At 40.1% G+C, this 12,523-nt stretch overlaps 2 protein-coding genes across 5 annotated transcripts in view; both read right to left on the bottom strand.

Annotated features, from left to right (window-relative positions):
• The window catches only part of ZNF684 (zinc finger protein 684), a 12,583-nt gene extending 12,181 nt beyond the window's left edge, over positions 1-402 (bottom strand). For 2 of the 4 annotated variants that reach the window (XM_006903976.3, XM_025049725.1), the window contains exon 1: positions 228-402. Coding sequence is in view for 1 of the 4 variants with exons in the window: in XM_025049673.1 (XP_024905441.1) it covers positions 325-355 (31 nt within the window). In the remaining 3 variants the exon portion in view is untranslated. The remainder of the gene's footprint in view (positions 1-227) is intronic. The other 2 variants (XM_025049645.1, XM_025049673.1) reach the window with 2 other exon arrangements.
• A 6,414-nt stretch (positions 403-6,816) lies between these two features.
• Positions 6,817-12,218, bottom strand: EXO5 (exonuclease 5). Its single transcript, XM_025049752.1, has 3 exons — positions 12,036-12,218; positions 11,151-11,207; positions 6,817-8,312 (listed from the first exon to the last, which is right to left on the bottom strand). Exon 3 carries the CDS (start codon positions 8,284-8,286, stop codon positions 7,198-7,200), a length of 1,089 nt encoding a protein of 362 aa, XP_024905520.1. The 5' UTR covers positions 8,287-8,312; positions 11,151-11,207; positions 12,036-12,218; the 3' UTR covers positions 6,817-7,197.
• Positions 12,219-12,523: the final 305 nt, after the last annotated feature.

Here is a 12,523-nt window from a genome sequence, read left to right as displayed (position 1 = left end):
AATGCATACTGAGCCTTTCTGGGATCTAGGAACCTACGGAGTGACAGTTGGAGCCCTGCGCTTGCTTTCTCTGAACTACTTCAAAGTTGGACAAGACCCACTCAACCAAACACAAAATCACCGCACGTGCAGGTTAACTTTTATCTTCAATTGAGTAAACTAATAAACTTGCTCTTGTCTTTCTCCCTGCCCTTCCCTTACGGCTCCCAAGTCCCGCAGAGTCATACCGATCAGCCTTTCACCGCCACGCTCCCAGCTCCGGCCCTAAACCCTAATTCAGTTTACAGACATCTCCCAGAGACTCGAGGAGCAACACCCACTCACAAGCGGGGCTGGTTCGAAGATTACGGAACATTGGCTACCACGCCACTGGGTATGTGCGGAAGTAACTGCCCACGTAGAGCTCCCAGGCTTCCCCGCGGTGCAGGCCACCCATCGGAGACTACATTTCCCATAAGGCCGAAGGAGCCCGTTTCCGGAAGGCGTCAGAGGCTTCTGCGTCTTTCGGTGGAGATTCCTGGGGTGGTATCTCTGAGGGCCATACTCATTTTTAAAATTCAGGTGTACATGTCATTTTCGTTTAAAAAGATGTCAGAATTTTTAAATACTGGAAACCCTAAATCAGCAGTATACTAATTTACTAATTTACTCAGTTCGGTTTCTTTTAACAATGTAGTAGCCTAAATCAGGAAGATGACGAGGACCCAACAAAGACTGAGAAGGAATAATCCGTGAGGTAGATGGAAAAGTAGAAGAGTTTGGATCTTGTCCAAGTGGAATGTTCTGATTTGTTACTTGTATTTAATTAATTAGTCCCAAGTAAGTGACCTTCGTCGTGGCAATCGCCTACTAGGCTCCGGCGTCCCTAGAACCTCGCACAGGACTTGGGTCTCATAATTAAAGACACCAGAGTAAGAAAGAATACAGACCACTCAAGATTGCGGTTGCACACGAACACTTTATAACTCACAGTCCGAGTTCAGCTTAAGAGTGGGCCCCGTGGTCGTTCTCCTCTGCGTCGGCTGCAGCTTCAAGTAGGTCTCATGACACGTAGTCTCACGTCGGTCAGCGTTGGAGCATGAAGTGCTGCTGCTATCTTCTCGGCCCCACTCTTTATGCCGTTTTTTGGATACACCCTTTTTATCTTGTCCACCACACGCGAGCATTACCTCATTGCATGTTATGAGCAAGATAGCGAGCGAGCAACCTAAATATTTTCTCATGCTTACACTCTTAGTAATTATTGACATCAGCGGGCAGTCCGCTTATCTGTCTCACAGTCAATGCACACAGTTAAGTAAATATTTCGATTTACACAGTTAAGTAAATATTTTGATTCCTTATACAGATCTGCAAACTCAAGGGAAGCAAATGTTTCAAGTAGGGAGCGATCCACTGTGTAAAATGCTGCTCATGGGTCAAGTAGGATGAGAACCAAGAATTGACCATTGAATTTAGCAATGTAGAAGTTGTCGAAATATGCCATTTTGGGAAGTGGTGGAAGTTTGATAACATCTGATAAGAGTTTGATAAGAGTGGGATGAAAGCATAGAAGAGGAAATGAAGAAAGTAAGTACAGATAGTAATTTTAAGAAGTTTTGCTTTTTAGGGTGTGCAGAAAAATAAAGCTGTCTTTGCATATGGATTATGGGTCCAGAATTTTTTGTAAATGTAAGAAATTACCATATTTTGTATTCTAATAAAAATGATAACATAGAAAGGGGGAAATTGACAATAGAGGAGACAAAACAGTTGGAAGAAAATCCTTGAAGAAAGGATGAAATCCAGTACACAATCAGAAGGGTCAGTTGGAAGAGTATGGACAATTCATCTATTGAAATAAATGGGAGGCAGAGTTCATAGGTACAGATGCACACAGGCAGGCAGATTTGGTAGTGGGGAAATGAGGACATCCTCTTCTGAGTCTTTCTATTTTCTCAGTGAAGTAGGAAGCTGAAAGTGAAGATAAAGAGAAGGTATTGGAAGTCTCAGGAAACAATAATACTGTATTACATTGATTCTAATACACTTTTTCATATGTCAACTACTGTGAAATTGCTATCTTACAAATGATAGCATGCTATAGTTTAACTGGCAGTATTTCTCCTTAATAGTATGTAAAATAATGATGCATCTTATAATCAATGACATCTGAGATTCTAATGCTATTTAAGAATGTGGAAGAGTGAATAAGGAAAAAGTAGTACTATTGCCTGGCAGCATTGAGCCCACTTGATATTAGTTGCCATTGACTTTACTGGCATTCTCAGTGTCATAAAGACATATTTTTACAGCTCATCTTTAAAAAATCCTTTCTTGAACTATAGCCCACTTGAGCATTGTTCCATTTCTTAGTTTTCCTTCATAGAAAATTTTCTCTAAAAAGTTCCTTCTTGTTGCTGCCTACATTTTCTCACCTCTAACTCAGTCCACTCTAATTTGGTTTCTTGATCCTATTCTCCTGAAACTGCTCTTGTCAAATTACCAGTGAAATTTCAGTAGCAAAATGAAATGGGCTCTGTCTTCAACATATTTTTCCTCCAGAGCATTCAACAAAGTTGGAATAAAATCTTCCTTGTGAGGTTTCTAGAACATCTTGCAAAAACTAGTTTCTCCCATCTCACTAAGACTGTTTTTCTATTTCCTTTACTGAATACCCTTCCAATGTTCCACATCCAAATGTTGGAATACTCAAGGGTTTGGCCTTCAGCTTTTTTTTTTTTTTTTTTTTTGCAGTTTTTCACTAAATTATTTCATTTGGTCCCATGGCTTTAAATACCACTTATATGACAATGACAGACAAATCTTTATCTCTAGCCCTCACCTCTCCCCTGAACTTCAGACTCCTAATTCCTTATGCCCACCTGAAATCTCCCCTTGAATATCTAAAAGCCACCTCCAGCTTCACTAGATATATAGTGTGAGAATTGAGTTGAACTGTTGGTGGTGAAGAAAAGAAACACACATTAGAATTGCTGTGAGTGGAATCTTAGTTTTGTTCATGACATTAACTCCAAAGTCTGGCACATAATAGGTGCTAAATAAATACTTGTTAATAATGAATAAATGTAAAACTGTCTATAGTTTCATCTCATAAATGCATTATGGAACTTGTCTGGCTCATCATCTTGAATCTAAAGATCAATTTGGGGAAAACTGATAACAGTACTGAGTTTTTCAATCCCTGAGCATGGTATATCTCATTTATTTAAGTCTGCTTTAATTTCTCTCAGAGATGTTTTCTAGTTTTTAGTGTAAGACTCTTACATATTTTTTTTGTCAGATTTGTCCCCAAGTATTTCACATTTTGATGTTATAAATTATTTTTTAAATTTCCACTTGTTTATTGCAATTAAGTAGAAATACAATTTAGTTTTGAATATTGATCTGACATATATTATAACATAGATGAAACTTTAAGACATTATGCTAAGTGAAATAAGCCAAACACAAAAGTACAAATATTGTATGATCCCACTTATATGACATACGGTAGTCAAATACATAGGGACCAAAAGTAGAATAGTGGTTGCCAGGGGCTGGAACAGGGAGGAATGGGGAATTAGTGAATAATAGATACACAGTTTCAGTTGGGGAAGTTGAAAAAGTTCTGTAGATGGATGATGGAGATGGATGGAGATGGTTACACGACAGTGTGAATGTACTTAATGCCACTGAATTGTACACTTAAAAAATGGTTAAAATGGTAAATTTTATGTTACATACTTTACCACAATAAAAAAAAAATGTTTTAAGATGTTGAAAATTGAGGGAAAAAGAGAAATTGGGGCAGACATACAGGAATTCTCATTCCAAAATTTTATACAAGATTTTTAAGGTTGTACATAATCCTATGCCTTGCTTACCTATCTTCCATCTCCTCCCACTTTCCTTCATCCTAGTATCTAAATTTAATAAACTTCTTTACTCCTTGAAGCCACCATGTTCTATATCTGCCAGGCTGTTGTATATACCATTCTCTACCTGCAAAACTATTGCTTAAACTCTTTCCACCCAGCTAACTCACTTTGTTCAGGTCTCAGCAGCTTTCACTTCTATCAGAAGGCTTCCCTGACCTCGAAAATCCAGTGTAGACTTCCTTTTGTGAATCTCTAGTATCTTGTATCACCCATGTAAGTTCGTCACATGGTTCTGTCATTGCCTTTTTACTTGTCTGTATTCTTTGCTAGACTATATAAAGCATGAGGACTGAATGTCTTGACTGGGTCTTCTCAAATCTGCTCTCTTTGTGCCTGCCACAGGATGCCCAGAATGATGAGGTAAACTTTCAAGAATCTCATGGTCTTGATTATCTTTCTCCTGCAAGCCTCCAATAGATTTGCAAGTATCAAATTCTGAAAGTTGACCCTTTCAAGCTGATGTTTTTACCCTAAAACATGCAAGGCAGGGAGACAATTGTCCAGATTCCATCTAGTGGATATTTTCAGATTTTTTAAAATTATGAGCCTTAACCTGAAACTGTCAGTTCTAGCACATTTTGGTACCAGGATAGAGTTGTAGGAACCAATTAAGGACTAGTCATGTTCATCTCTTCCTCTTTCCCCCAAGGGTTTAGGGTCCTTAGCAAGGCAAAAATTATCAGCTGTTTCTGAAAATCTCAATGGAGCAGAGATTGTAAGCTGTCACTCAATATCCATTCTACCCTTTCTTGCAGTTCATAGAATCTCCAGTTTTTGGGTACATGCTTTCCTAGAAAAAAAATTTAAATATCCCAACCTCCTTTGCAGCTAGCTATGACCAAGTGACCAAGTTTTGGCTAGTGGGATGGAAGTGGAAGCAGTGGTGCAAATTTAGGAGTGTCCTTAAAATGATGTCCTTTTCCTATTTCAGCTCTATACTGGATATGTAATGAGTGACTGTAGGTTGGCCAGCCATTCTGGACTATGAAGTAAGAAGGTACATGTTGATATTAAGAGAAATAAGAGAGAAGGAACCCAGGCTCCTGACACCACAGGGTGCCACATCATACCTAGACTAACTACATTTAGGGCTCTTTTTCATAAGAAATAAAATTCTATTTTGTTTAACTACTATTATTTTGGCAATTTCTATTATGAACAATTGAACCTAAGCCTAATTAAGGTATCTGCCCATTCTCTGGCCAAGGGGACAAGTTGAAAAAAAAAAAAATCAAGAAATAGCTTCATTGCGATGTCTCTTTTCATTTACCCACCCAGCTGAAAAACATCTAAGAGGTCCATAATTTGGGGTTCAGATGCCTTAGGCAGAATTTACAAGGGAGAGATGAAATTATTTGTCATGTAAAGGCTGCAAACCAGGGAAGTATTTGTTGTAAAAAACATCATCAGTGATTCTGAGGTGATCCCAACTACAGATGCCTCAACTATTTTGTGAGAAACCATAAGTGATAACCAAAAGATGTTAACTTAAAATAAGGATTTCAGAGCTCAGGGAGTTACTGATTTACTTAATTCCTGAGTTCCGACAGGGTAACTCTGAAACCAACTGATTTTCTCATTTTCCTGTCCTTAAAGTTTCTAGTATAAATAAGATGATGCCACAAAACACTGATCAAGTTATTTTCTTGAAGACTATTAGAGTAACACTCTTTATCCCAAGGTCCACTTCACTATGCCCTCAATTTGATTTCTAACTTCCTAGGACCTAGAAAAACATGCAGTGCTTGAGGCTTAACAACAGAAAGAAAAACTTACTGCAGTCAGACATATCTAGGCTGGAGTCTACCACTTTTAAACTGTGAGATCCTGGGTAAATTTTATTATCCTTGTAAGCCTCATTTCCCTCACCAGGGATAATAATGGATATACATAGATTTAATCATAAAAGTGCTTAGCACAGTGCCTGGTACATAACATTCACTCAGTAACTGGGAAGTTATCACAAAATTCTCAACGTCCATAAGAAAATAATATGTTAACTCAGAAGGCCTCTAGAGGTAACCTATTCTTACAACTGTCCAGGTTTTACCAGTTCATGTATAACATGGAGTCACATTAATAATATTCATGTTCTGCTGGCTCTTGGCCTTCCAGTTAATATAGAAACTCCACCCCGCCAACTCCTCTTCCCTTCCATCTTCCTCTGTTGATTCTCCAGTAGTCTTCATAAACAAGTCTTTATTTTCCAGATGACTGACATCCATATCATTCTTTCCTCTGGCCTCTTGGGTGATGTTTTCAGATAAGGGCTCCACTGCCTTCTAAGATGCACTGAGATTCCTCTCCACTACCTTTACACTTTCCTTAAAATGTTTTTTGTTTGTTTCTCACTTTATAAAAATGGTATCATACCTTATATAACCTTTTGGGACTTTTCACTTACTATTGTGCAGCTACATTATTGCATGTCACTATAGCTCACTTGTTTTGACTGCTGTACCACATCATCCAGTCTTCTGATGATGGGCACCTGGATAGTTTTCAGGTTTAGGTTTCACTATTGTGAAAGTGCTACGAAGTATCTTCTTATTCACATTTCCTATTGCACTTGTATAAGAATTTCTCTTAGCCTAGGAGTGGTATATGCCTAGGAGTGGTAATGCTGGATTGTACACTGTAAATGTTACTTCATGTATTATATTTTTTACATCTAATATTTTCATTTTTTACAACTTCCTGTTCCTGTTTCATTTTCCCTTATTTCTTTAAGCATATTTATTATGCTTAAATTTCTTGGTTTGCTCGTTCCATTAATTCTGCTTCAGAAATAAGTTTATGCAAACATTTAAAGGCCTGGAATAGCATACACGCATTTATAGTGGTCTTCTTTGAAAGACTGAGATTATGGGAGAAAAAAATCAGTTCAACCAACCTGGACAGTGTTTCATTTTATTATGCAAAATGTAGAAAACCTTGATTAAGGAAAAATAGGAAAGGGACTTAACAGAAACTGAAGAATTTTCTTAGGAAAGCAGTGACTGCTGAAGGATACCTTTACTCCAGCTATGTTTGGCAATCTATGGCAAAACTCCAGGTACAGTATAAACCCAGATCTCTCCCACTCACCCCTGACCCTTGGTCCTGAATTTGAAGAGTTAGCCATTGAGGAACTATAAAAAGAACCAAAATAGGAACAGTCTCCATGAAAGCGAAGATCAGAGACTGGTCCTCTTTCACTCTGTTGAGTACATCAGGAGCAGAAAGGATCGGTTTCTGAAGGCATACCTTCTGTTCATCTGGCTTTTTTGGCTTGGGGCTATAGCATGGAACTGTGCACCCCACCACCCTTCCTCCACTCACAGATATCTGCATAGTTGCATGTCCGGCATTTCCACGCTTCCTCCACATCAACCCCATGAGGCTCTCGTTGGCCCATCCAGTAGGCCATATAGTGCTGCACTTTGCTTTTCAGCTCCTTCTCTTCGTAGGCCACGATCTCCGTACCCAGCACAGTGGTAGTCTCTTGGTGGATATACTCAATTTTCATAATATCAACAACTGGGAGGTCAGACTGTGTTAGAGACAAAAAGACCAGCTCCATAAGGTCACCCAAGGACTTCACAGAGAAGCCTCCCTTCTGGGCATGCCTCAACACATAAGGTCCCAGTGGCTTTTCTGGACACAATTTTACATGGTGGATTAGGCTAGCAGTGGTCACATTACCTTGTACCATGGCATCAAAAATATATTTGTAGAGGCTGACTTGAAAACAGTCTTTTTTTTTCTGGGCTTCCAGAGGGAGCACAGGGCGTTTGCGTGTCTTGAGTTCAACAAGTTCCAGTTCCCCCTTGGCTGTATAGTGCAGCTCATCGATTACTCCAGCAAGAAGCACACCCTCCATTTCTCCAAACACTGGAAACTCTCTGATGCACCCTTCTGACTGCAGAGTAGGAACCATTGATAATATGTTCAGAAACTTAACTGCCCAAGCATCTTCTTTAGTGGTGATGGGGATAGTTACAAGATCATGAACTTCTAGCTCTCTGGCTAGGTGGATGCTGGCACCAGTGTCCAAAACAGCTGCTTTCTCGGGTGCCAAGAAACCAGGAAATTCCTTCCCATATACCATTTGCTGTTCACACCAGTTCTGAGTGGACAGGTCAGTCACATACAAATATTTAAGGTGGAATCGCTCCATGGGTGATGAGCTATCCAATTCTCTTTTCCACTTCGGTAAGCATATGACGTTGCCATCCTTTTCGGGGAGTTCGGATGAGGGGCCAGGCTTACTAAGTAAAGCACCTGACTCTTTGAAATCTTCTAGATCCAGAAACTCCGAGTCACTCAGGTCTGAGAACCCTGAGGCTTCTGCTGACACCGTCTCCTCTTCCTTAGTCTCTGCCATGGCACAGTTCTGGACTGGGTTAGACCCTGCATATCATATTAAAGAAATGCATTATCCAAATAAAAAATTTCTAAAGAACACTTTCAAATTCCAATGAGGTAAAACGAATCATGACTATTGCGTGTGATTTTAAGTAAATCACCTTCCTTGGCCTCAGTGTCATTTAAAAGATTTGAGATTTGCCTTTTCCACTTCAAAATTCTACTGACTTGGGACATTATTTTATTATTTTATGTGAATACAGATCTTTGTAAATGTTGGAGCAATGTTTGATAGTTTACCATGGGCCACTTCTACAATTCTTCTGATACAAAGTCCTTGACTAGGAAGATAAATCACAACTACAAACTGTTCCTGGAGAAAAATCAGCTCTACAATGACTTTTTAAATGTTGTTCTCAAGAACACAGTATGGCAAATTTAAAAACTAACTATAGATAAATACAAACATCCACTCAAACACAAATAGCATGAGGTAATGAGAGAGGCTGTTCACAGTGACAGGTGGAAATCAGCTGCTTTTTATACTTGAGATATAGTAAGGAAGTAGCAAGGAAAAAAAGCTCTTGGTGGATTTTACTTTACCCCTTCTGACTTTATCCTCTTAACATTGTAAAAACTGGTGTTTCCCTCCACAAGACATTAGCTTATGATGGAAAACTTCTGTCAATAAGTAATATTAAGATATCACTATATTTGCTATAAATAACAATATTTATTATGCAGTTATTGTGTACTAGACACTGAGACGAGTTCTTCACAACTAATATCTCACTGCTCTACTGTGAGACAGGTACTTTTTTAAAATTTTCACTATGAAAAATTTCACACATATAGAGAAATAAAAAGTACAATGAACACCCATATATACACCATCCAGATAAACGACTGTTGATACGTTGCTGTATTTGCTTCTTTCACGTGCCTTTTTTTTTTTTTTTGGCTGAACTATTTTAAAGTAAATTAGAGACATCATAACACTTCAAATATAAATGTTTCGGCATATATTTCCAAATAAGCACATTCTCTTACATTAACTACAATGCTATTGTCATATCTTACAAAAACAATAATTCATTAACACTCTTGTCTGCATTCAAATTTCTCCAACTTCCCTAAAATGTCTTGGACAGCTTTTCTTTAAACCAGGAAACAAAGCTCACACATTGTATTTGACTTGCTTTATCTCTCAGATATATTTAATCTTAAGAAACTAGGCAAAGTATCTTGTGATACTTTTTAAGCCTTCCTCCTAATCTCACATATCTAACACTGCATAGAGAGAAAACAAAACAAAACAAGATATGACCAGGCGACTAGTATTTGACTTTGTGTGCTAGGAAGATAATTTGACAAAGAATTTAAGCAGATTGAGGGAACTATGAGCCCGCTTTCCTCCTTGCTATTCTAATAAGCAATGAATAAGCTGAATGTATCAACTTAAAAGCTTAAGAACTGATGCCTTGAAATGGTATACTTCAACAGTAATAAAACACAGAAATTGCACATTTGTACAAGTGTCTTAAATTGTAAATGTGCCTTAAATGATGATAATTTCAAAATGAGTAATGTTATTTGGACTATGAAGTCCCTGAAGGTTGGTGAGAAAGTCCCTGAAAGTTAGTGAGAAAGTCCCTGAAGGTTAGTTTCCGCCAAGAAACTAAAGTTAAAGTAGCAATGAACATGATGTATACTTTGTAGGTTTCCTTTCCCTTTGCGGGGAGGGCGCTAAATTCAAATCCATTGATCTTGAAAATATTTTATTTCACATATCCAGACCTGGGCTATTCAGTATGTAGCCACTGACTACAAGTAGCTAAACTTAATTAAAATACATAAAATTTAAAACTCATTTTTTCAGTTGCATTAGGCACATTTCAAGTGCTCAGTAGCTACATGTGGCTAGTGGGTACCACATTATAAGGCACAGATATAGAGCATTTCCCTTATCACAGAAAGCTCTATTGGACAGTAGTGATTTAGATTATTCACATGTATTAACTCCCTAAAGAAAGAGGAAGCTCTTGAAAGGTATGGACTTTCCAATTGTTTTACATACAACGTTGAGAACAGAGCAATCCTAAACAAGCAAGTGAAATGTTTTGTTGAGAAGACACAAAGCGGGGCGGGGAGCATTCTCTGCAGACTTATTCATCTCAAAGAAGAAAGCAATACACTGGGGATGTGTTTCTCGGACGTCCCTATGCAGAAAAAATCCAGGCGAGAGCATGATGCGGTGTACAGTGTGCCAAAATGCAGTCTGGATTATCTGATGCAAGATAATTTTACACAGTACATTGATCAACATTTTTAGATATACCTTAGAATAAATGTAAAGCTATTAGAGCATCCATGAAATGTATAATTTCATAGATAATGTTTCTTGCAGGACAAGTTTGATTTCTAAATAACTGTAAGTAAAAATTAAAAATATGAGAATAACAATAAAAGTACTACATAGGTATGGCAAAAATCATTTGGTGATAAGTGAATGAGATGTTTAGGAAACAGCAGCATAGTGTCAAGAGTCTTGGGGACCTACAGATATGGATTCTGGATCTGACCCTGACTAGATCAGTAGTATTTAGTAGTATGCTACTTGCCTTAGGAGCACTCTACTGCAAGTGTTTAGTTTTCTTGGGGCTCACATCTTTAGAGTATTCCTTCCAACTGGACTCAGCTACTCAAATGATTGCATGATAAAAGTGTATATACACACACACAAACACACACACACACACATACACATACACACACACACTCAACGGATGTGGATCTCCTTCCCCTTCCCAAGGAAGAGATGAGATTGTATCAATTTCCTTTGACAAATGAAATTAAGCCTTAGGAGAGAGGAAAACTACTTACAGGAACTTAGTTGATCTTCGTCCTCACAGGGCAAGGCAGAATGCTGAAATGACAAAGCTGAGGGAGAAGAAAGGAGTTCTGAAAGACCGGGTCTGCTTCGAAGAATCCAGATTATCAACTCTGAATCTTGCTGTGGTAGAACAGGGACTTTTGGTCCTTTCTCATTTGACCACGTCCTCACATTGTGGCGTTTCCTCCTCTTTGATCCACACCGCACAGACTGATGCCCACCCGAGGTCCTAGATAACGTTTGCCTCTCTCGAGGGACAAATCCTCCATGAATTCTTCATTTTCCCCGTACCCTGGATGCAGTGACTTGATGCAGTCCCTGCTCTTTGTAAGCAAAAGGATTAAAAATAACCAAGGTCCCCCAGGACTTCTGCGGTCAGTTCTCTCTTCCAGGCCCGAGCTCAGTTCAAAAGCTCAGGGAGAGAATTCAGGTCAGACTGAGGCTTTTATTCTTTGATGGGTTCCTGCTGCTTGCGTAACTGCCAGTGCTGTCACCCTCAACATCCTGACTTCTTCGGAGCAGTCCGGACTTATGGGCTCCGAAAACGTTTGCATTCTGCGGGGACCTTTCCACCAGACCCACACCACTGTCTTCCCGGGAGTTCCACGCATGGCCTAAAGTTTACTAAACGCTTCCTACAATGTCTTGTAGGAACCGAGAATGACAGCAAGCGGTTGTAGGCCTCCGGAAGGGGTCCCAGCTCATCGCAGGGTCTTCCGAGGGCGAAAGGTCGAGAACCCAGAGGAGCCTGGTCTGCCTGGGAACCTCTGCCACTTGAGGAAGAGTGGGGGACGCGGCAACCGCGGTGACAGACCCCTGGGCTCCAAAACACAGCCCCTCAGTCCGCCACCCCCATTCGGCGGCCTTCTCCTAACCTCGGATACGTCTGCGAACCCCCAACTCCACCGGGCTCCGCCACGACCTCGGAAATGCTCCAGTGCGCTAATCCAAACCAGCGCGAGCAGGTTGACAAGCGGCCCTTTCCTTCCCCGCAACACATAAAGGCGCAGAAAGCCAGGCCCAGAATCCACAGCGGCTGCCCAAGGACCGCCCCATCCCAGAGGCCTCAGCGGCACCGCCTGGTCCTGCAGAGGCTGCGGTTCTGCTGGAGTCAACAAGCTTCCCCGCGGAGGAGCGTCTTCACGCGGGTTCTACCTCTGGGCAGGCCCTTCCTGTGCGCAGCTGGCTTTGCGTGTGATTTAATTCCGGACAGAACTAAGCTATCATTTGACTTTGAAGCGGGGGAAGGTGGGAGAGAGGGGGAAGTCTTCCGGCTACTGCCAAGACCGTATCCAAGGAACGTCTGGGCACCTGCTCTCTGCCGGTTAAGTGTTGCGTCTTTGCTTTGCCACCCTAGGTTTTT

This window comes from Pteropus alecto, unplaced genomic scaffold, assembly GCF_000325575.1.
Source record: "Pteropus alecto unplaced genomic scaffold, ASM32557v1 scaffold170, whole genome shotgun sequence".
NCBI classification, from domain to species: Eukaryota; Metazoa; Chordata; class Mammalia; order Chiroptera; family Pteropodidae; genus Pteropus; species Pteropus alecto.
This window is presented reverse-complemented; position numbering and strand designations above follow the sequence as displayed.